We start from the raw sequence: 26,109 nt of genomic DNA on the forward strand, positions 1-26,109 counted from the left end.
AAATATTCATCATCGCATTTAGGTTGTCAAATTTATGGGCATACAGTTGGGCAAAGTAAATTCTAATTATTGTTTTAATTTCCTCCTCACTGGAGTTGAGTTCAGCCTTTTCATTTTTGATATTGGTAATGTGGTTTACCTCCTTTTTTTTTAATCAAATTGTTCAAAGGTTTATCAATTTTATTGGTTTTTTCATAAAACCAACTTTTAGTTTTATTTATTAGTTCAATAGTTTTCTTAATTTCAATTTTATTAATCTCTCCTTTGGTTTTGAGTATTTCTAATTTGGTATTTACTTGGGGATGTTCAATTTGTTCTTTTTGTACATTTTTCAGCTGCATGACCATTTCACTGATGTCCTCTTTCTATATTTTATCCACGTAGGCATTCAATGATATAAAACTTCCCCTAAGAACAGCTTTCACATTACCCCATAAGTTTTGGTAGGTTGTCTCAATATTGTCATTGACTTGAAGATGTTAATAGTTCCTATGATTTGTTGCTTAACCCACTCATTCTTTAGTATTAAATTATTTAGTTTCCAATTAATTTTTGGTTTATCTTTCCATGGCCTTTTATTGCATATAATTTTTATTGCATTATGATCTGAGAAGGATGCATTAACTATTTTTTACTTTATGCCCTAGTACGTGGTCAGTTTTTGTACATATGTCATGTACTGCTGAAAAAAGGTATCTTTTTCTATCCCTATTCAATTTTCTCCAGAGATCTATCACATCTAACTTATCCAGAGTTTTATTTGCCTCTTTAACTTCCTTCCTGTTTATTTTGAGGCTAGATTTATCATGATGAGAGAGGGGGAGGTTGAGTTCACCCACTAGTATAGTTTTGCTTTCTAGTTTTTCCTGTAACTCCCTTAAATGCTCCTCTAAGAATTTGGATGCTATACTACTTGGAGCATATATGTTTAGTAATGATATTGCTTTGTGGTTTATGGTGCCTTTTAGGAGGATATCATTTCCTTCCTTATATCTTTTGATTAGATTTATTTCTGCTTTTGCTTTGTCTGAGATTAGGATTGCTACCCCTGCTTTTTTTTTTACATCAGATGAAGCACAACATATTTCGCTCCAACCTTTGACCTTTACTATGTGTGTGTCCCCCCTTTTCAAATGTGTTTTTTGTAAACAACATATTGTTGGATTATGGTTTTTAATCCATTCTGCTATCCATCTCTGTTTTATGGGAGAGGTCATCCCATTCACATTCAGTTATGATTACTACCTGTGCCTTTCCCCCCATCCTCTTTCCCCTCGTTTTATGTTTTTAGCTCTCCCTCTCCCTTCCTCTCCACAATAGAGGTTTAATTTTTTATCACCGCCTCCCTTAATCTTCTGTCTCTTCTTTCAGCCCTCCTCCCTTTTACTCCCCTTTACCTTTACGACTTATTCCTTCCCTTTTAGCCCCCTCTCTTTTCTTTCCCCTTTCCCCTCCTACTGCCTATAGAGCTAGTTAGATTTCTATACTTAACTGAGTTTGTTGTTCCCTCCTCGAACCAAATCAGATGAGAGGAAATCACAAATGATGCTCTCCTTTCCCTCTTTCCCTCTACTGTAATATGTTTTTGTTCCTCTTCCTGTGATGTAATTGATCTTTTTCTGCCTCCTCCTTTTCACATCTCCCGTTATTATCCTTTCACACCCATAAATCATGTTTTTATCATAACATCATTTAATTTATATCCACTCCCTCTGTCTATGCATATCCCTTTATATATCATAATTAATATACAATTCTCAAGATTAACAGGTATTGTCTTCCCACATAGAGATGTAAACAGTTTGCCCATATTGAATAACAAGTTTTTTCCCCCTATTTACCTTTTTATGTCTCTCTTGAGACTTGTGTTTGAAGACCAAATTTTCTATTGACCTCTGGCCTTTTCATCAGGAAAGTCTGGAAATTCCTTATTTCACCAAATGTCCATCTCTTTGCCTGAAATATTATGCTCAAGTTTGCTGAGGTCCCAGCTCCTTTGCCTTACAGAATACCATATTCCAATTCCTTCGATCTTCTAATGTAGAAGCTGCAAGGTCCTGTGTGATCCTGACTGTAACTCCTGGATATTTGAATGGTTTCTTTCTGGCTGCCTATAGTATTTTCTCCTTCACTTGATAGTTCTGGAATTTGACAACAATATTTCTTGGTGTTTTTAGTTTGGGATCCCTTTTGGGAAGTGAATGGTAGATTCTTTTGATGACAATTTTGTCCTCTGGATCTAGCACTTCTGGGCAGTTTTCCTTGATGATTTTTTAGAAGATATTATCCAGACTCTTTTTTTTCATCATAGCTTTCTGGTAGGCCAATAATTCTTAAATTTTCTCTCCTGGATCTACTTTCCAGGTCAGTTGCTTTTCCAATGAGATATTTTACATTTTCTTCTGTCTTTTCATTCTTTAGAGTCTGTTTGATTGATTCTTAATGTCTCATAGAGTCATTAGCTTCTATTTGCCCAATTATAATTTTTAACAAATTATTTTCTTCAGTTAACTTTTGAATCTCCTTTTCCATCTGTCCAATTGTTCCTTTTAAGGAGTTATTTTCTCTAGTTAGCTTTTGTATTTCCCTTTCCATTTGTCCAATTTTCCCAGTAAGGTTTTGTGCTTCCTTTTCCATTTGACTAATTTTCCATTTAAATTCTTCCATGATTCTTTTTTCCATATTTTTAAAATCATTGGTCAGTTTTTCTTCTACTTCCCTAATTTGACTTTTAAAATTCTTCTTGAGATCTTCCAAGAATGCTCTTTGGGCTTGAGGCCAGTTCATTTTCCCTTCTGAAGTTTCAGATGGAAGTACAGTCTCAATGCTGACCTCTTTGATATTCATGTTTTGGTCTTTGTCCCCATAAAAAGATTTTATGGTGTTTTCTTTTCTAGTTTGCTTCTTGCTCAGGATGATCACCCTTTTCCTGGCTTTTAAAGTGGATCTCTGCTTCTGGGGCACAGGAGCTCTATCCCATGGTTCTTGGTTCTTGTGCTTAGAACTTGAGTCTTTGTGTATTGTGGTCTCTGGGTCTTTCAGCTAGAAGTTAGAATGCTGTAGCTTACCTGGTGCTGAGCTGGCTGGTGTTAGAAAGCAAAGGCAAGGTAAATTCTTTCTGGGTTTCCCTGGAGTTATCCTGGAGATAGCTGTGTTAAGTGTGGGGGATGGTGGTCTGGCCACAGAAGGTCTCCTCTTCTGAGCACAGGCAAGTTTAGTGTTTGGTAAACCCCATTTGTGCCAGTGTCTTCCTGATTCCCCCGGCTGTGCTGAGGCACTCTTGGGGTCCTGGTGTTGGAGATTGTGGGCTCCACCTCCCTTGGGCTCAGAATCGCCTCCTGGTTCACTGAGGTGGGGCTGTCTGGGACAGCTCTGGTCCTTCCCTGGTCCACTTTAGCCACAGCAACAGGACCCCCCTTTGCGATTTTCCTAGCCTCATAGGTTAAGAGACTATTTACCCCTTCAGTTGCTCTCAGATTTTTCCTGGGGAAATATTCTCTGGATTTTTCAAGGTCAACAAGGAGAGGAAGATAGCAATTACCAATTACTCTGCCATCTTGACTCCCAGAAGTTCAAGTGTGTGACTTACAGATATTTAATCATCTGGGCTGATAGTCTCAGGAGCAGGTGCTGTAGTTATTAGGGGTTCTGCAGTTCTCTCTCACTCAGTTCCACTGGACTCTCTTCCTGAGCTGATATGTTTGAGATTCTACAGTGCTGCTGTTGCTTCAGACCTCCCAGGGCTTCCTACTCAGCTTTGCTATGGCAGGGTCTGTGCTGGTACCCCAAAGCCTTTTCAAAGGCCATGTTTGACACTGCCTTAAACATTCTTATTTACTTCTACTCTGGCCCAATTATAACTTAGCATATCAATAGGTATTTGACATGATAAAAATATTATTGCTCTATTAGTCCAAAGTTTGTCATGGATTGACGTGGATACAAATGGTGTCCTAAGGGTCAAAAAGAATATTAAGGGTTTCTTTTCTAGTACTTTGTGGAGCTCCATAGCTTATTCTATACCTTGAAAGTATACTAAAGTCCTCTCTCTCTTATCTTTAGCTTGTACCAAAAGAATTGGTTTTGTCTCCCTTATCCTGTATGCTCCTGTCCTTTAATTTTTAACCTGTGTTCTCCTGTCCCATCCTTAAATCCTTAAGCCATAAAGAATTCCCTTTGTTACACTCCTCTTATATTAATAAAATCATTTCTTGTCCTGTCTTTAATCTTCAACTCCCATAAAACCTCTAAAACTACATTATCATTCTGAGACAACTATCACAGTCACTATGTATGGTACAATTTGACAAACCCAGATCCATGCATACAACTGGAGAACATTCAGCAACGTCACCTTTGTTACCAGTTTCTTCCTCAAGTTCAGGAAGACCAGCTGTCTCTGGGCTTTCATTGTTATCTATGAGACCTGCAGGGAACTCTAAGCAGTAGCCTCCCATTGGGGGTCTGAACTGTTTCACCAGGACAATGCATTCATAATGAAGAGTTCTTTGTAATACTGGGATAATTGTCAGACCATCAGCAGAAAGAACTTCTTTCCTAGTAGTATGTTTCACAGTTTCCCAAGTTCTTGTTTTACCAGTGGGATTCACATAAATTGTTTGTTCAAGCTTGACCCATTTTCCTTCTGTAATCAACTCTTCTGATAGCATAGATTCTTTGGTAACTTTATGAGAATCCAAAGGTACTTTGTTTTCCATTTTCAAAATACGTGGTCCTTGTTATCTTCTAGTTAAGTTCATTCTTGTTCCGACTATTGGAGACAACTTCTTGCAGAAACTGGCTATGGGGTGAATTACCTACCCTGAGGTGTCAGGTGCTGGGAAGAGCATCTGGGGGGGAAGGGATGGGTGCAAAGTAGTGGTGGGAGCTATGGCTGCAGGAGAAGCCCATGCCAGCATCCAAGTCACAGCCGCCTCTGGCCATGAATGTCTAAATGAATTCTTTTACACCCAAACCACTCCCAAATCTGACCTCAAAAGGATGACAGGGAATAAGATGTAAGGAAAGCTCAGGTTTGTCTTGCCTGGGGCAGTCTGGAAACCCAATCACATACCTAACAACCCAGAACAGGATTTGCAGATTAGTAATTGTTTCAGAATTGGAATAGGTTGCCAGTAACATTAGTGCATTTGAAAAAAATATAATTCAAAATAACTCAACATGAATTAGTTTCCTCTCATTAAAGCAGAAACTCCTTAGAATGAGAGAGATAAATTTGTAATACCCCATGTCATTTTATAAGCAAAATGAATATCTGCATTCAATAAGGTCAGTTCTGAAACTAGCTTAAATTTTTGTGATCATGACAAAGCCCTAAAATTCACAAAAAGATATGACAAAAATTAACTGAGTTAAAAGACAATAATGGCATCCTTTGGAAATATACTAGCCAGACAAAGATGCACACATGGAAAAGACTTATTTAGAGGTGAAATCCTGCCATGAGAACTCATTGTGCTAACTTCATACTGGCTTAACAATAAGTTTTAAGCAATTAAATGCACAGGATGGTTAGATGTTTTGTCGGGTTATAAGAGTTAGGGGTGTGATCTTGAACTCAGATTTTCCTGGCTCTAAGGTCATCACTCTCTTCATGTACTCTCTCCAAACAGATCATGTTGCTAGAGGAATCAGTGAAGTAATTCTCTCAAATTTTTCTTACAACTTGAAGTTATTGGTCACCATAAAAAATAAAATGAAGATAAAACTTACAAAAAAATAAGTGTATGATTTTAATAACTCTCTGGATGATTTCCACAAGAAAAACCAATGGAAACATTAACATCTTAAACCACAGGCTTTTTTTGCATATCTACTTTATCTACAGGATTCTCCATGGCTGACAGGGTACCACTGATTTAAATTGGAATTCCTGCTGCTTCATTGAACTATATAAAAAAATGCCACTGAAATGTGCAGGTACAGTGTTAATGTCAATATAATTTGAAATGCTTTTAAAAAAATAAACCTAAACACAATGGCATCCATATCTCAACCAAGATGTACAAATACAAATTACTCATATTTTCAATATTTCCTCCAGAGAAATTCATCTGGAGGATGGCTATGGGATTAAGGAGTAAAGCCACAATTTTGGACTAAGTAGAAACTCTTCCATTTTCTAACTCAGATGCTTTAGCAATCTTATTTATTTTTATTTTCTTCTTTAACTAAAACGAGTGATTTATAACATTATTTCCAAATCACTAGAGAGGAATTAATCTAGTGAATTCCAGTATAGCCTCACCTGTGCCTTTCCCTACACCTAGCCTACTTCAGAGCTGTAAATAGCAATTCTGTGCCTAGGGGAAGCATAAGGAATGAGAACAAGCTTGGCAGGAGAACAGAGTAGAGAAAGGATCCTCCCAGATAACCAGCACTAGGAAAAAAGATCCTTGTTGTTATACCAAATTATAGCTCTGGTTTAGCCTGATTAAGTTCACCACATGATTTCACCATATGGTGAAACTGGGTTCAGTCTTAATCGTAGGGGTTTGGATAAACCTGAAGGAAGGTCAGTATGGGTTTTTTCACCCATATTATATTTTCACAGTTCTTCTACACCATACATTATCAGATGTTAAGCCTGACCTCAACAGGACAAATGTTCATTGCGCACCTACACATCCAAGGGGAATGCAATTCAGACTATACTACTTTCACATAGATCCATACTTCCACAATGAAGCTTCCAGGTGTTGGAGGTTGAAGTGTCATATTTCTGGGTATTTAGTACTCTATCATCATATAGCATATAGGCAAGGTCCTGTGAGTCACAAAGAATTGTCAGTACAGCCACAAGAGTCACCAATATTAACTTGAGGGCAAAAAAAATAGAGAATACCTACCCTTCAAAGTCTTTCCCTCCCACCAGCCTGCCTAGCTATCTGCTTGCCTGTGTCTTCTCCTATCTCCACTCTGACTGTTCTCATCAGCTTCCTCCCAGCTCTGCTCCACCCTTCCTGTTCTATCTGTTCAGCAAGGTCCTCCCACCACAAATGACTTAGGCTTCCATGTGATTAATGCAGGTCACATGGGCCTATTGATGAACTGGAAAGATCTTTCCATTTAAATTACCATTACAGCTACTCACAACCTAGTGGAGTAACAAGAGAACAAACAAACAAACAAAAAGGGTTTTCAGAAATGTATAGTAAAAAAATATGACCAGATACACAACTGAGAATCATGAAAGAAAAATATGTGTAGCATCCGTGAAAGTTAAAGGAGAGTTGTAATGATTGTAATGGTAGTCACTGGAAAGAGACAAGAGTAATCTCTGGGGGTGAGTAATGGGTGTGGGGCACATAGGCATAGGAAGAGAAAGCTAGATGTATGCAGGAAATAGTAAACAGGTCATCTAGGCTCGAGTGAATGATGTGAGCTATGTCTAATGAGTCTAGGAGAAGGGAGAGTCTGAAATCTAGGATGAGCATTTTTCTTTTTTACCCTCTAATATGTTACTGATGGGCATTTTATGTTCTTTTGAGCAAAGGAACAGGGTAAAGGACACTTGAGAAAAATTATTTCAGCTGCTGGCTTTAGGAGCATTACAAGATGAGTTATATTTAAGAAAGAATTCCCTAACAAAAAGCTGCTACAAATTTAATAAGTTACAGAGAACAAAACAATCTCTTCTCAGAGATGATTAAAAACATTCCAGATGCCTCCTCAATCTGTGCTGGTACAGGTGTGGTTCAGCCTGGAGTAATGGACTAGCTGATTTTCATTCTCAAAACTCTTTAGGCAAAATTTTTCTGTATCTGTTTACTTTTATGCAAAGGCTGCCAAGTGGCATACTTCCATTGTGGGAGTGGGAGAGGGAGAGGGAAAGAAAAAAGGATAGTGAAGGAGCAGGTAAAGGAGAGAGAAAGAAAGGGGGAGCAGAAGGGAAAGAGAGAGTTTCTCTGACGATTCCAAGCTGAATCACCACCTCCGACCTTGACCAGATAAACCAGATTTCTCTGATGTTCTCACCTTTATATACTTCTTTGTCAACGGAGTGCTGAATTATTTGTTATAAACACATTCTACTGTTCATTTTTTTAACTGCTTTTAATTCTGTGTTGTTTTTTTTAAGAATGAAGATATTAGTCCAAGGAAGAGTGCAAAGGTTGAAGCTTTTAAAAAGCCATTTCAGTTACTGTAAGAGATACTGAAGAAGATGTTGGGGGGGGGGAGGGAAGTCAAGTGTTTCAAGGAACATTCAAGCCCACAATGAAATAGGATCAGTCACATCAAAACACAAGGTGAAGTGAGAAACCAGCACCAAGAACTGACAAACTATTGCCAAGAAAAAAAAAGGCAGCTCAATTAAGCTTCATAAAGGAAGTAAAGTCATTCAAAGGATACTAGCAGCTGGGTCATATTCTTCTTGAAGTGTGAAAAACAGTGAGAATTGGGAGGGAAATGAATAACCATTTCTACGAAGTAGAAAAAATTGATTATCATGGGATAAGACAACACAAGAACTGGAGTACTAAAAAACTGATGAAAATCACTTTTTAAATTCAAGACTACACCACAAACCACTGTCAAAAGAAGTCTCCAACATCTGAACCTTTTTGGAACTTTTGAAAATTTCTTGAAGTTGTAAAAGTCTTGATCTCACTGAGGGGATGATGAACTCTGATGAATACATTAATGTAGCTCCCGTCTTTTTATCAAAAAAGAGTGGTTCTGGAAACTCCACAGTAGGAAGGAGGGAAGGTAAAGTGTTATGGAATAATAACAATGGGAATGAAAAAAGGGAGAAAAGGGGTTAAGCCTTGCTCAAGGTGCTGCCACTGGGGACCACAGTTTCTCTCTCTCTCTCTCTCCCTCCCTCTCTCTCTCTCTCCCTCTCTCTCTCTCCCTCCCTCCCTCCCCTTCTCTCTCCCTCCCTCCCTCTCTCTCTCTCTCTCTCTCTCTCCCTCTCTCTCTCTCCCTCCCTCTCCCTCTCCCTCTCCTTCTCCCTCTCCCTATAACACGTTTCCTCTTTTAATTCCCAGATTTTCTGCATTCCCAGCCCCCAATTCCATACAGTATAAAACTTGACATCTTTTCTCAGCCAGGAATATTAGTAAAAACTAGAAAACTGAGAACAGTCAGTGAGAATCAAAGACCCAATGACACCAACACCACTTTCTAACTCTCCGACGACTACTAGATACTGTAGCAAAACACTGTAACATGTCACAAAAAAGGAATCTTAGCTAAGGACAAAAACATGTTTCCGTACCTTTGGAACTCTTGATAGGCTATACAGAAGGCTAGATTTAGAAATATGGACAATTCAGAAACATAAAAAACAGCCAATGTGATATGAGGTTTCATGATAAAGGATTAAACAATGTTTGTCAAAATCTTGTGAACTCAATGTCATATGAAAAATGTGTGATTGTAGTAAAAGGAAGAAATATTATATATTAAAGGTTTTTTTTTTTAAGGCTGACTATATGTGTGTGTGTGTGTGTGTGTGTGTGTGTGTGTGTATCAATTCATTTAATTATTTTACTTTGCTTCAGGTGATGTATATATCTTGGGAGGTTGTCCAAATTTTGGACCACCTAATATCCTAAATTTCCCCATAAAATATTTCCATTATTATATCAAACTTTTATAAGTACTTTTAAAAAATTCTTTGCTTATCATGATTGACAATTTTATATCAGGAGAACAATAAAATAAGTTCTTATTGCTGATTTTACTGAGTACTTTCTGAAGGAAAAATGAATGATTTTGTCTTGTGTATTTGCCTTATTGTGCTTTCCAAAATCACTTTGTTACATACTGCATACTCACAAATAAAACTTTTCATCCCAGACTGGATTTAAGTTTCCAAAAATAGTCTTGGTTCTTCTCTTGTTTTTTCCAACTTGAACTGTAACATATGGATCACTTGATCCTGTTTTGTCCTTAGCTTGTAAGCCTTGAGCAGAAACCACTGAAATAAAACCAAAAGAAAGGGCTTTTACTGTTAAGAAATTCATAGGATTATGACAACACAGTATCCCAATGGTTGGCAGGAGTGTAGGTGCATGGGGGCTTATAGGATGGATATTTAATGAGACATAGTTACCCCATTGCACTCCTTTATTTTATTTCTAAGTAATGTTGCTTACCTCAGAAGACAGTATTGCTTCAGCTATCTGAATGATGTCTCATTGATTTATCAAACTCAACAACTTCCCTAAAGACACTTTGTTTTCTGGTTTTACTATTTCTTGTCAATGTCCCCACTATTCACCTAGAAATATTCCACTATGTTAGAAATAAGATTGTTTTTGACTGTTCCCTATCCCTCATCTCTCATAGCTAGGTGGTCTACCAAATCCTCCTTTGTGAGTCTCAGTGTCCATCCCCTGCTCTCTTTTCCCACTATTACCACATAGTACAATCCCTTATTACATCCTGAATGTGCTATTACCATAAACACTTAATTGGTCTTCTGTTCTTTCTTTTTATTTCATATTTTCCTCTCCAATGTGCTCTAAAACTGATCTTGTTCCAGTACAGATAAAATCACTCTTCAACTCAAAATTATTCACTGATATCCAATTTCACAACCCAAATTTAAACTCCTTTACCAGTACTACACAACCTAATATCATCATTTGTATCCTTACTTACCTGATATTTCCCTGTGTGTATTCTATGTTAGAGTTATTTATTGTCTCCTAAACACATCTCATGCTTTTCTGCCTCCAGAATTTGCTCATGCTATTGACTATGCCCATGGTCAAATACTGGAAAAAACACTGGATTTGAGACAGAATTAGACTGAAAAGCTGCCTCTAATATTTAATATTCCTATGACCTAATGCAAGTCATGTTACTTCCTAAGGCCCCATTCTCTTCCCCTTCAGAATAGATTTGACTAGATCATCTCTTAAGGTCTCATTCAGATCTAAATTCTATGGCTTCTTTTGCTCTCACTCTTCTCCTCTTCAACTATTAATTCCTATTTTAAAAATTTTAATTACATTTCTTCCATGAAACTGGAATTCTGATTCTACACTGCCTTCTTTCCCAGTCTATGTCAGTAATGACCTTTTGCTGCCTGGATCCTGCAAAGCATTTAGTTGTCATCTGTCTCACAAACTTTTCAGATATTATCTTGCATTTTATATAGGTTATCTATATAGGTGTCACATTCTCTTAATTAATAAGCTATAAAATTTAATATATAGTGATGTGTGTATAGCTGTGTTTAATATCTTAAAATTCAGTTGAATTAATATGCACAGTGTAGTCTTTGGGAAACAAATGGCAATGAATGAAATACTATTTATGATGTATATTACTATTTTTGGTCTTTGCATCTGAAGATATACTCAATCCTTGCTATATCTACAGTATAGATTTAGACTCAAGATAGTGGCCATGCAATTCCACTTTCCTCTTTTTGTTATTGTTGTTATTTACAAATGAGAAAACTGAGGTCTGGAGTTTGTTGTTTTTTTTTTTTTTAAATTATGTTGGTATTCTTTTTCTTTTTATATATAACCAATTCTGTCCTTCCAAAATTCTCTCCCCCCCTCCAAAAAAAATTCTGTCCTAATAAATAAGTAGCCAAAGAAACAATGTGTTCAGTCATTTGCGTTCATGTACATGAGCCCACTGGGGATTTTCTTGGCAAAGATTGGAGTGGTTTGCTGTTTCCTTTTCTAGATCATTTTATAGATAAGGAAACTGAGGCCATTAGGGTTAAGTGACTTGCCCAGGGTCACATAGTAAGTATCTGACAGCAGATTTTACCTCAGGAAACAATGTCTTCCGGACTTCAGGTCTAGAAGTTCTATACGCTGTGCCACCCAGTTACTCAGCCCCCTTCCAAATCAAGACAGCAGTCATATCTGAAATTGTATGCTTCAATCCAGATCTAGAATCCACCACCTTTCTGCCAAGAGGTAGAAGGCAGGTTCACTAATCTGTGTTCTATGGGACCACTAGTAATGACATTGATTAGAATTCCAGAGAGATTAAGAGGCTAGCCCCAGTTCTACTATAAATAGAAAGTATCATACCCAGGAGGTGTGACTCCAAACTCAAGTGTACTTTCCATTGTACCACATGGTACAATGATTGTCTCATGATTGTGAAGGCTTAAATGTTACTTAAAGTAGTATTCCTATCATCACCCTTTCTTTCCCTGCTTATCTCGTTCCCATACACTGGGAGGTGTATGGAAAAGGTGACAAGAGGAGCACAACTGTGAGGAATATAACACACACACACACACACACATATAATCTTATTTTTTGAGTCAAAGGTGAATGTGTGTATACACACATGAAAACATATACATAACACATGAGTGTATCTATTTTTACATATATATGATATATTTAGCTATTTTAGCCAAAGGTATGTATATACATATGTATACACACATGGAAATATATACATAATAAGGATGTTTCTTAATATGTATACATATAAACATAAATACACATATACTAATCTTAGTATATTTGTTTTCATGTGTGAATGTATATAAATAAACAGACATGAAAATATATACATAATATACACATATCTATATGTATACATCCATGCATATATCTATACATATATCAAATGTAGTTATATAGTAGATGTGTATATATGGTAATATGATATTATGTATATAATTTCACGTCTGTATACACACACATATACATATATTTACCTTTGGCACAAAAAATAATAAGTAAATTTCTAATTAGAACTAATTTCTAATTAGCTCTAATAAGAACTAATTTATAGTTCTTCATTTTTAGGGAGGAGTTGGACTTAAGAACTGTTTTGTTTCTTTAATTACATTTAGAAGTAAAATTTAGATGGCTGGTAAAATTCATTTATAGCTTATAGCCTTGGCAAGAAGAAAAAGTTAGTTCTAGTTATCTGCTATCGTAATGTGTGTTCGTACTTTGTTGCCAAAGAGCATACCATCAGAGAAATGATGACATGACTGGCCCGTGGCTTTGTTTTGAGGGAGGGAGGGCTGTACAGGCCACCAGTCTCACTTCTCCTCCAGAACCATCTGAATCCAGTGACCAGATATTCATCAGGATGACTGGAGATGACCCAGGATGAGGCAATTGGGGTTAAGTGACTTGCCCAAGGTCACGCAGCTAGTGAGTGTCAAGTGTCTGAGGTGAGATTTCAACTCAGGTCCTCCTGACTCCTGCACTGGTGCTCTATCCACTGCACCACCCAGCTGCCCCTTGCTATCATAATATAGACCCAATAAAGCACTAACAGATATTCAAGATCAACATAACATCCATGAAGCTCCATTAACCTAGGCCTTGTCACCTGAACACTTTGTCTCTCCACCAAGCACAACTTTAGCAGTTTCATTACCTGTAATAACTATTTCATAGGTTTGTTAGGAGGTCTAAAGAGACAACATATGCAAAACACTTTGCAAACCTGAAATTGCTATATAAAGATAAGGTAGTATTATAATAGTGATAACAATAATTAATATTATTATTATCATTATTTTCTATGAAAACCCATGGCCTTCTATTCCTTCCAGTATGATGGCAAATAATAAATAGGAAATAAAACTTAACTCAAGAAATTTACAGAGAGTATTTTAAATAAGAGATCAGTGAGTTTCTCCCCAAATACACATGAAGGAAGAAAAGCTATCTCCAAGTTCTAACTTTGATTCAATTCTTATTAGTTCAATGAAATTTTTAATAATAAAGTAAATGTCTATTATTACAACTAATGATCAACATGTTAATATATAACATTAACCTGAAAGGGCTGTTTAATATTCAGAATACATCAGATTGCAATAACCTCCTTTCGCTTGAGCCAGTTTAATTTACTCAGTCAAGATAAACTCATGAACTCCATGGTTCATGCATATCTCAAGTGGGTGCCTGTCAATATTTTCATTTATACTAAACTTTAGAAAGCTCATCTGACAAGCCGTTTGTTGTGCATCACCTACATATGCTTATGTCACTTTATCTTTATAAGTGTATGTATAGAAAAAATTATAATAATCTGCATATAATCTGCAAGGATTCCCTACTCCCTCTTTTTTTTTTAATAGATTGAGTCTTATTAATCCTGGTACTCTCTTTATAAGCAAAATCAGAATACATTGTGGAAGAATGGAAGAATGGCTCACAGGTTTTTCCTAAAGAAGCCAATAGAGGAATTGGTAGTGTTACCTTGACCCTGTGCCTAGTGCTAACAACAAATGTTCTATAGGACATCTGGTCATCTCCAATCGCAACGTGCCCAAGTACCACCATGAAAGACCACCATGAAAATAACTGCTGCCTACATAATGACGTGTTACAGAGGATTAAGAGATGAAAAAAATTCTAGGAAGAACTTTATAAAATTCTTGATCTTCAATGACTTCTACATAAAGTGGAAAAATAAGGAATTTTTAAAACAAAGAGAAAAATAAGTATCAGGAGTAAGTAATGAGAGAAGCCAAAGACTTACAGACTACAATAAGCCTTGTGGTTATATGGTACATGACAAATACTTCTATCAAGAGGAGAGTTAGAAGATACAGAACATTCAGAAAATGTTGAATAAAATCACAAAAATGAAATTAATTATATATTAGTAGATAGGAAATGACTCATTACAATATGGGAATCATTTCAGAATAACCTATGTAGAGTCAGACCACTGACCTGGTGACTCAAAGAAAAAAATTAATACAAAGATAGAAGAATAAAAATGAGAGAAACTATGGCAAGCAATTAAAACAATATCATCTTCTGGTATTGCAATAACCTCTTGATAACCCCCCAAAAAGAGTATTAGTAGGAAACAGGCATATTTCCACAGATGATTTTTCATAACAGTTCATTCATTGTCATCATTCAGTTGTTTCAGTCATGTCTGACTCTTCATGATCCAATTTGGGAATTTCTTGTCAAAGATAATAGAGTGCTTTGCCATTTCCTTCTCCAGTTCATCTTGGCAAACTAAGGTAAACACAAATAAGTGACTTGTCTAGAGTCACACAGCTAGGAATGTCTGAGGCTGGATCTGAACTCATGAAGATGAGTCTATCTTCTATCAATCTACTGCACCATCTAAACTCCCCCTGTACAATAGATCATATCTTTTAAATCACACAGTTGCCAGAAAGACACAGAAAATACCAGATCCCACTGTACTTACTGTGTTGGTGATATAAAAAAGGCATTTTCTTTGGAGGAGCACATTAAAGGCTCTCTTTTAACAACATGTCAAAATATGTCAAACTTACTCAAGAATCTTTGTAAGATATAAAAACAGAAGGAATATTGATCACAGTATAAGGAGAAGCATTCAAAAAGGAGAGTCATGTTTTTCTAATGGTATCTGCCATTGTCATTGTATTTATCTATTATAGAATCCATACTGAAAAGAGTTTCTCTATAGTTGTGGATCCCTCCTAATATTTCTATATATGGGTGATAGTGTGCTGGTTGCATCAAGTCTGAGAATATTGCAGAGTCTCCTGTATAAGATTTGTAAACACTTAGAAGAGTTTGGTCTGAATATGAAAATTATCACGAGGATGAAGAATTCCTATTGCCCAGATCATGTCATATTGTTAGATTGTCTGACCTATGGGAATCATCCATCAGTACATATATCTTGTACTGACACTACGAACAGACAGTGAGTTGGGCCTAGAATTAAACAGGAGGAGGAGAGAGGATTGGATTGTCTTTGGCAAACTGCAAATTTCCATTAATGCCTCTAAATTTCTTCCAGAAAATTAAGGCTTAACTTTGTCATATCAATATTTATTAGTAGTTAGTCATATCAATATTTATTAATATTTATTGTCATATTAATATTTATTAGTGTTTGAAAGTATAAAGTTATGGACCACTAGTGTTTCTAAAAAATTAAACTTGAGAATCACCCATAAAGCAATTTAAAGGTGACTGGTGAATATTAGCAGGGTATAATACATAACAAATGTTGTTGAGCTGTTTTTCAGCTATGCCAGACATTTTGTGACCCCATTTAGGGTTTTCTTGGCAAAGATACTGGGTGGTTCACCATTTACTTCCCCAGATCATTTTACAGACAAGGAAAGTGAGGCACAAAGGGGTAAATGACTTGCCCAAGGTCATACAGTTAGTGTCTGAGGTTGTACTTAAAGTAAAAATGAAAATGATTACTGGTTCCAATGCCTGTGCTTCATTCACTGTGCCACTTAGCTGCCCCTACATAGCAAATAAGGAATCACAAAGAACTAGAGTGAATGATATCATAAAAAATGATTTAAAATGATGGGATAGTTAATGACCAGTGTACATGCTCCATTTCTATCCTTGTATCAGGAAAACTCAACAAAGTACTTCCCCAGCACACTGGATGGTCTCCTTGAACCAAACTATGGGAAGACATAAATAAGAGTAACTAAAAGGCAACCAGGCAAGGATCAGTCTACCATTGCAGGAAACATGACTGATGAGATCACAGATGCATTTAAGTTTTTATTAATAAGGTAGTGAATTAAAGTAGATTCACTGGTGGAAGGATCTATGTTTAACCTCCCCCTCTGTACCTAACTATCTATATGACACTGCCAGTAATTTAATTTCTCCAGACCAATTTTTATTATATGTAAAAGAGGAATTCAGTGGTCACTAAATCTTTTCAGCCCTATATATCTATGGATAAGATGATTTTGCTGTCTTTGATCAAATTAACTAAGTATGAACAAAATCTTCATGTTATTTTCCACTGGGTGATTCAAGAACCTTGAGTGGATTTTTCCAGATGCAATAGCAGTTGTTCTTAGTGACATAGGAAAGTGGAAAAGATTCTAAATATGACTCAAGAAGTTAAAAGAGATAGAGAATCCTGAACTTCTATGTTCAAATGCTAACTGGAGGTGATCTTTGTTTTATTATGAAATCCACAGAAGATAGCAGTTATTCTTCCAATTAAGCAATGGCACACAAAAAGAGTAGCATCTTTTACAATTTATCTGGTGCTCAGAGTAGGCAGAAGAGAATTTCAAAAAAGAAAAAAGTAAGTAGCCTCAACTATAAAACAGAAAAATATCTTTAGGCTAGAAAAAATAACTTTCTTTTCTTTACTTATGATTTGTGTTAGAAGCTGATAATGGCAAGAGATAATGACAAAGTTTCTGTTTGATGTATTGTGATAATCATGCACATTTTAGTTTTTAATTTTAAACCCCTTGCATTTCAGAATCACAAAATGTCAGAAGTCATTACCTTTCCCTTAAACCCTCCCCCTATCTTTCCTATTATAGCGGAGGGCAACACCAACAATCTTCTTCATGCTCAGAACCCTAGAGGTATCCTGGATTCCTGACTATCTCTCATCCCTCATATCCCATCTGTTGCCAAAGCCTGTCAATTTTAACTTTGCAATATCTCTCCAACATACCTCCCTTCTCTCCTCTGACACTGCTACCACTCTAGTGTATTTGCTAACTTGTAAATATACTTTCTCTCACAGTCCTCAGAAGTGATCACAATAGTCCATATATTCTCTGACAAAGAGAAAGCACAACAAAATTTTCTCCCATATTCTGTCTTATTATTGTTATTTTTATTTTAATTAATTATTTGATATAGTTTATTCTACTATAATTTATTGGCTTTTTCCTATAATTCCTAAGGTTTGGGATAAAAATCTAACTATGAAATAATAATAGCAATAATTAACATTTATATAGCATTTCAAAGTTTGCAATATTCTTTACATATATTCTTATTTGGGTCTTACAACTTAAGAGATGTGTGATTTTATTATATCTATTTTGCAGATGAGAATAACTGAGGCTTACAGAGGTTGAGTCACATATCTAGTCAGTTTTTGAGACAGGATTTGACTCCAGTCCTCTCAAATTCAAATAAAAAATGAGACACATTTTATTGGACCTTCTCACCTGTGATGGTTATTTTAGCTGACCACTTAGATGTCCCATCCAATACACTCTGTTTGGCAGCCTTTGTATATTGTACAAAGTCTTCTTTGGAAATCTGGAACATTTCCTGAATCACTTCAAACACTTCTGGTCTATTTCTCTCTCTTATCTTCATCCGTTCCTTCATGGCTGTAATAATCGTCTGAGTCTTATCTTCAGCACCATGCTTAGAACTCTTCTCTGCAGCTCCTAGGACAAAAAGTTAAGCATTATTAGTATACTTATTTTTTAATGGTTGTATGTCCACTTTGCATCTGTTGGTCTGCTGGGTTTGAACTCCAACAAACGTGTTGTCCTTGCATCCTTGCTGTTCCATCCTCCCATCTTCCTGGTTCTTTGTTGCCTTCCCCCACTCATAAGCTCTTTGAAGGGAGGGACTATCTTTCTTTTTATCAATTACACCCCTAGCACTTAACAAAGTGCCTGGCACACAGGAAACACTCAATGTATGTTTATTGGATTGGACTGTTGGTGAAAGTCAACATGGATGGATAAATTAGATTACCCTATTATGAAGAGGCATAAGGAATATTATAACAATGTCAATGATATCATTTGAGAAATGTTATAAGCTTTCCAAGGGCAGGGGTAGTCTTGTACCTTTCTTTGTATCCTAGGCATATATATATATATATATATATATATATATATATATATATATATATATATATATATATATATATATATATATATATATACACACACACACACACACACACACACACACACACAGACACACACACACACACATCTATATGCACTCATCTATCATTAAAAAGAATAAAACTACTAAATGATTAGAAATGGCTAAAAGTGATGAATATTATGAGTATAGAAAGGGTTGATTACCTTTTTTTTATCTTGGCTTAATCTTTGGGAATTTTACACTGACATTTAAAAAGCAAAAGAAAGTTTAAAATGGAAGCATCCCATTGAAGCTAATTTGAAAGTGCATGCTAAATGCCCTTGTCATCCATTTTAATGTGCACTAGGGAAGTCACACAATCACAACTTGTGCATACTAAAATATTAAACATATTCATAACAAGTTAATAGAATGCATACATTTATATGGTATAATCATCTGATGTTGGTTTTAAATTGCTGCAATTACATAGGTAATGGTCTTTAGGAAAGTGGCAAAGGGAAAGGTTCTGGTCAAATCTAGTTATCCCAACTTCCATTTCAAAAACAGTAAGAAATTCAGCAAATGTAGTAAAAGAACAAGCATTTTAAGGCAAAAGATCTCCATCAGATAAAAACAACAACAATAATAACAATAACAAAAAGCTATTAATACAACATTCTGCTTGTCCCTCCAGTTCCTACTCCAACCCTAGTCCTGAGCTGGATGCTTCTTGTGACTGGTAGCTATAGTGGGTACTGAGTAAAGACTTTGGAACTAACTGCAAGAGGGAGAGACAGGATCCTCACTAATTGTCTCAGTCCATCATAGTTGGGGAAACAAGAAGTTTCTGACCAAGAATAGTCACAATGATACAAAAATAAATGTTGGAGCCATGCCAAAAATCAGGAAACTAGATCATTTAATACCATTAAAATAACTAAGAAATAAGGACAGAAAAAGAGAAAAAAAATCTAAGAATCAATTGACTTCCATGAAAACATAATGCAACAAAATAACCACAAATATTTCACTACTATAATTCAAGAAACATAAAAGAAAATATATCTGGAATTACTGGAATCAGAGGTCACCATGTATATTCTAAAATTTATAGGTCAAAACCAGAGAGAAATGTCAAATATATTACACCCTGTAATAGAATGTTCAAGGTTCAGTAAAGCAAGCATAACATTCTTTATTTCAGAAGATATAAGTATGTAGAAGTATAGTTAAAAGAGGCAAAGAAACTAAATTATGTTTAATGGTGCCATATACAATGAAAAAATACTAAAATTAACTACATACATATAGTTAATTACGTATATATATTCACTTATAAATATATTGACATGTACTAAATATATGTACATACATAAATATGTATACACACAACATACACACACATATACATTAAATGGAAATACAAATAATTAAAATTAAACTTAATTAAATTAGCACCTAGACAGTAAGACAATATTTGTTGAGGATCTTAACGTATCTTTTGGACTTAGACAAATATGAAAGATAATTGGGAAAGAAATTAAGGATATGAATAAAATATTCACAAATAGATATGAAATATATTTGGTGATTACCTAACGAGAAATTAAGAGTACATTTATTTTTTCAGAGTGGTACAATGCATTTATAAAAACTGACTAGACTAGAACACAAAGAACTCATAAATGAAAAAAGGCATGAATTTAAATATATCTTTTACAAAAAATAACTGAAATAAAAATTACTACAATAAAAGTATGAACAAAAAACCAAGGCATCAGTAATGGGAAGGTTAAATACAACTTAAAAAAATAAAAAATTGTAATAAAAATAAAAATGAGACAACATGCCAAAATTTGGGGGGGAGGGTGCTGATAAAGAAGTCTTTAGGAAAAAATCTGTATCTCCAAAGTAATATTATGAAAGAAAAAAGGGTGAAGGTTGGTATTGAATTGGATAAAGCACTTGACTTTGAACAAGGAAAACTCATCTTCCCGAGTTGAAATCTGGCCTCAGACACTTACTAGTTGTGGAACCCTGGCAAATCACTTAACCTTATTGACCTCAGTTTTCTCATATGTAAAATGAACTGAAGAAGAAAATGGCAAACCACTCCATTACCTTTGCCAAAATAACCCCAAATGAGGTCATGAAGAGTCTGACATGACTAAAATGACTCAACAACAATAACCACCACAACACTATTATTTGGAAGAGCTTTCAAGCAATGAGCACCATCATAGAAACTGGGAGTTTAAGAGAGTCTCTACTCAAAGACCTAAACTCAACATATTCAAAGCTTGTAAACAAAAGAAAAATTTTTACAATTTACTTTGAACACTTTACAAATGTTAATCAACAGACAAAAAGCTAATGTTTGAAAATGAAGCTCAGTCAGACTGATGGTAAGTAGAAACATTTGCTTTATCTATGTTATGCCAGTCATATCAGCTAAACTATATTAATTTGCTTAGCAAATGCTTCCCAAAAATATCAAAATTTATCTGCTTACTCTTTTCAACTTTCAGGCATAAGGACTGGGAGTAAGCTAGATGCTAAGTTCCTTGAGGTTATGGGTCTTGTATTATACAATTTTTAAAATCTTTCCTTTACCCAGGTATAGCAGCAAGCACCATAGCACACTCAGGATGGCCTGCTAGTATAGGTTATTTGATCTGATTTTCTAAAGGAAAGACAGCTTCAAATGGGGTCAATAATCTTACTTTAAGTACAGATAAGTAGGAAGACATGAGTATAGAAAATAAAAGCATAGAAATTAGCACAGAGATTCGACAGGGCTCCAACTGTCTGAACAAAGTGATACAATCACCTACATACACTATCAGACCAGTAGAGAACCAACATCAGAGTAGTTGGGGGGAAGGGCACTTAACAAACAGTTACTCAGAGTCCCATTCAGGAAATCAAAAGATCCTTCTCATGAGCAAGGCCACAAAGCAAAAAGGCAATCTACCACACTGTACAAGCAAGACTCAGCCCCTGATTGATTCAGAGCCAGAAGGCATGAATGTGACTAAGCACGGCTGAAAATTATCAGGGAAGAAGAAGAAGGAGGAGGAGGAGGAGGAGGAGGAGGAGGAGGAGGAGGAGGAGAGAGAAGAAGAAGAAGAAGAAGAAGAAGAAGAAGAAGAAGAAGAAGAAGAAGAAGAAGAAAGAAGAGGAGAAAGAAGAAGAAGGAGAAGAGAGAAGGAGGAGAAGAAGAAGGAGAAGGAAGAAGGAAAAGAAGAAAAGGGAAAAGGAGAAGGATGATGAGGAGAAGAAGAAGAAGAAGAAAAGGAGAAGAAAGCTAAATTTCAGCTGAAAGGGTAGAGGAGGGTGAGGGGAGGGAACCTTGAGTATAATGGTGAAGATTTAGAATATATGTGGAGTGGGCTGAGAACAATTTTGGAGAAGAAAAAGGATTTCTTTCCTGCAGTGAGGTCACAGCTGAAATATAATAACATGAATTTGTAGTGGCAATAACTTAATACAAAGAATTTATCCACATAGGAGGCAAGGAATTTGAAAATGAAGGAAAGTGCAATATTACACTAGTCAATAACTTCCCAATACTGGGAAGGCAAGTCTGTGAAACCATAGCTCAGATGGGGTTCTAGGGGAATAGTAAGAGATGGAGGGACTGAAGGTCATGGGGATATCAAAGAACAGGTTTAGTTGGAGTGAGGCCTAAGGAGAGATGAAATGAAAGGAAATTAGGGTCAGATAAGACAATTTCACATAATGGCAATGGAATATCTGTGGGTGATAGTTCAAAGGTCCTTTGTTACATGCATCCTTAAGTATAACTGAGATGGAGTGAAAGAATAGATTGAAGAGATTCAAGAACTGTGAAGCCTACATCATTGGAACCGGGTAAATACAAGGTTGTAGAATTTTACTTGCCCAAAGACCCATTACTAGGAAAGAAAAAATGTCATCCCACAAGATCAATGCATACAAATTGATTCTGTGAACTATAAGTTTCCATGAAAGTTTAAGAAATCATAATGAGATGTTAACCAAGAACAAACATACACACCTTAAAGTGTTCATTACTGCATTAGGATTCCAGTTCCTGAAAGTAACCATATTCTAAAAATGTCTTAAGTAGAGTATGATGAGAGCTATCTTAGGATGTTCAATAGGAAGCCAGAAGGAATCAATGATTTATCTTTTTTGTTTTAAATTTTGAAGGAAATCATGAAAGCCCATTGATGGGTCACAGTGTGACTACAATTGAATCTCTAAATACGTTAACATGCTAGCATAGGGGGAAAAAGGTAAGTGAAAGCCATTTCAAGTAAAACGAGAACTTTGTAAAATTTTAATCATTTTCCTTAAATAAGAATAAAGCTTAGGGGCCAATACCATAAATTCTTGTACTATTTCATATTACATCATGTATCCTGTTTTATATTGCAAACCTAACTTATAAAATATAAAACTTATACTATAGAACTTTCCATTAAGGTATTGAAGCCATCTCAGTTATTTAATTGATTCAGGAATTCAGAGACTTGGACCACTGACACAGATTCTTGGTCAGCCAAATACAAAAAGGCCAGGATATAGGAAGGTGTGTGTTCTTCCTGAGTATTCTAAGCAATAGACTTGGAAACATCATGACTATCACCGGCACAATAAAGCTACATTCAAATAAATCAATTGTACATCTTCACTGAATATGCTTCCCCAGTCATGGCTAAGCAGCCCTCTTTTATTAAACACTAAATAGTCTATGATCATAACATCTCATTCCACGTTTGAATCTGAGGTATGAGACTGGTCCTGTTTAGGTCTAGTTTATCATGTAACTGTCTTTTGATGAAAAACAAAGATCAAGTTACCCCCTTTCTAAACACAGTAACAAATGCTTGTCATTATGAAAAGTGAATTTTGATTGAATAATGAAAAGGATATTATTTAGGTTCAGGAATGTAATTACACTAAGGAATTAGGAATATTCTTTCATTTGGAAGCATCTGGAATCCACCTTGAAACCCTAAAAAGTTACTTATACTTTTATGTTGTCCCATAATTATTTCTTTTATGTACTCCATTACTGCAAAATAGCTCAATGTAGGGGCAGCTAGGTGGTGCAGTGGATAGAGCACTAGTGCAGGAGTCAGGAGGACCTGAGTTCGAATCTCACCTCAGACACTTGACACTCACTAGCTGTGTGACCCTGGGCAAGTCACTTAACCCCAGTTGCCTCACCCTGGGTCATCTCCAGTCATCCTGATGAATATCTGGTGACTGGATTCAGATGGCTCTGGAGGAGAAGTGAGGGTGGTGACCTGCACAGCCCTCCCTCCCTCAAAACAAAGTCCAGTGCAAGTCATGTCATTATCTCTCTGATGGCATGGTTTTCTTCAGCAACGAAGGACGAACACACACACACAAAATAGCTCAATGTGGACTCCAAGTGGTGTCAAAAAATAGTGAGAACTGAATATAAGGGAAGACTTAGGCGGCTCTCCCTTGTATTCTTAATCCCAGAGCAGGATTTTAATTACAATTCCTCTTCACTCTAAACCAGCTGTGCCACTCGTAAAGTTATGAATTGACTCAACTATTCTGGAAAACAACTTAGAATCATAAAGAAGTTACTAAACCATTCATGCTTTTTTACCCCATGTTTCTACTATTAGATCTATATACTAAGACATCAATGACAGAAGAAAAGGTTGCATTTTTGCCAAGTAGTAACAGCAGAACCTTTTGTAGCACCACAAAAAACTAGAAATAACAAGGTGCCCATTGACTGTATACTGGATGGACAAATTATGGTGTATGAATATTAATAAATCATAAAGAATGGTGGATATAAGGAATTCTAAAAAGTTGGGAAGACATGTAAAAACCTAATGCATAGCTTAGAAAACAGAATTAGTACAATATGCACAAAGACTGTAATAGAAAATTAATGTATCAATAAAAACAATAGAATTCAGATCCAATGCAACAGTCAATATTGACTCCAGAACACTAAACATATTTCCTTCCTTTTGGTAAGTCATGCTTGTAGGTCTACAGTTATATAATATTATAGCTACTGTTGTGCACATACTAGAAATTTTGTTAAATTCTAAAAAAAAATTTTTAAAGTAATAATGTCATGCTACGGTGTTGTATAAATTCAGTTCACAACACATTCAAATTCAACAGCTATGTCAAACACATCAAAAAAACTGCACTGAATTTCCATAGACAGCTCTTAATTTACTATTTATTGCCATCAGTATTATCCCTTTATGCATATAAAAAGATTTCCCTTCTGTCTTAGGGCCCAAAATATTTCCAGAGGACTACATCTGCCATATTATAATGCAAGTCAATGACAAAGTAGAATTCAATATACAGAAATCGTATGATCATAGATTTCAAGCCACAGGGGACTCTAAAGGCCATTGTGTCTGAAGTTTTTCTTTTACAGATGAAAACATTCAGGCCCAGAGGTGAAATGAAGTGGCCAACCTTACATAAGTAGCAGAACTGGCATTCAAACCCAACTTTTCTAATTCCAAATCCACTTTTCTTACCACATTATCACACTGCCAAAATGAATTAGAAATTAATACGCTGATTTATTATAGGAGATCCATTTCATTTCATACACATGGGTCATGACGATTTCCACAGAATAAATGTCCAATAGATGGGTTTCTTGAGCATGGTCATATAATCAAAGGTAGTTTTTCACTGATTGTTGTTAAAAAAGGAAAATTGTTGAAAAGTATACTAAAAGGATATGGCAAGATTTCTATCTGGGATTAAGTAGAATCTGGTAGGTGGCACAGTGGATAGAGTACTGGGCTTGGGAGCAGGAAGACTGATCTTCAAATTCAAATCTGGCCTCAGACACTCACTGGCTGTGTGACTCTGGGCAGGTCACTTAACCCTGTTTGCCTCACTTTTTCATCTGTAAAACGAGCTAGAGAAGGAAATGGCAAATCACTCCAGTACATTTGCCAGGAAAACCCCAAATATGATCACTAAGGGTCAGACATGACTGAAATGACTCAGCAAAGAATCTGATAAGGTAGGCAGAACATTTTAAGAAATACTGTTTTTACAAAACAAATTGTACATAACATTGCTTTAGATGAATGAATAACTTTAAAGAGACTACCCTACTCTCAGTACAATCAGTAGTGGTCTGCAAATACCTTTTTGTATTAGACTTTTTGGTTTTTTAAAGAATGTTACAGAATCACTGAATAGGAGAGTTTTGAGGGAACTCAGCATTCACCTAGTCTAACACCTTCTCTTAACATGTCTCTTTTATAATGTGGCTGACAAGTGGTCATCCAGCCAACACCTGAAAGCCTCCAGGATTCTTTGAGGCATTCATACTTTTGGATAGTTCTTAATTGTGAGAAAGATGTACCCCTCCCACTATATCAGATTTTAAAAATTTACCACTTTACAACTTCTATCCATTTTTACTATATCAGCTACATGGGAAAAAATAGGACAAGTCCAATCCCCTTTTCCCTACAAGACAGTCCTTCAGATTTTTGAGACTAGTATCACGTTA

The 26,109-nt window shown here is 35.8% G+C and overlaps 1 protein-coding gene across 2 annotated transcripts in view; it reads right to left on the minus strand.

Annotated features, from left to right (window-relative positions):
• The window catches only part of UNC13C (unc-13 homolog C), a 769,865-nt gene that overhangs the window by 422,771 nt on the left and 320,985 nt on the right, over nt 1-26,109 (minus strand). For both annotated transcript variants that reach the window (XM_072616138.1, XM_072616137.1), the window contains 2 exons: nt 17,903-18,130; nt 9,805-9,946 (listed from right to left, as the gene is read on the minus strand). In XM_072616138.1, the coding sequence (XP_072472239.1) occupies nt 9,805-9,946; nt 17,903-18,130 (370 nt within the window). The remainder of the gene's footprint in view (nt 1-9,804; nt 9,947-17,902; nt 18,131-26,109) is intronic.

This window comes from Notamacropus eugenii, chromosome 1, assembly GCF_028372415.1.
Source record: "Notamacropus eugenii isolate mMacEug1 chromosome 1, mMacEug1.pri_v2, whole genome shotgun sequence".
Lineage (NCBI taxonomy): Eukaryota > Metazoa > Chordata > Mammalia > Diprotodontia > Macropodidae > Notamacropus > Notamacropus eugenii.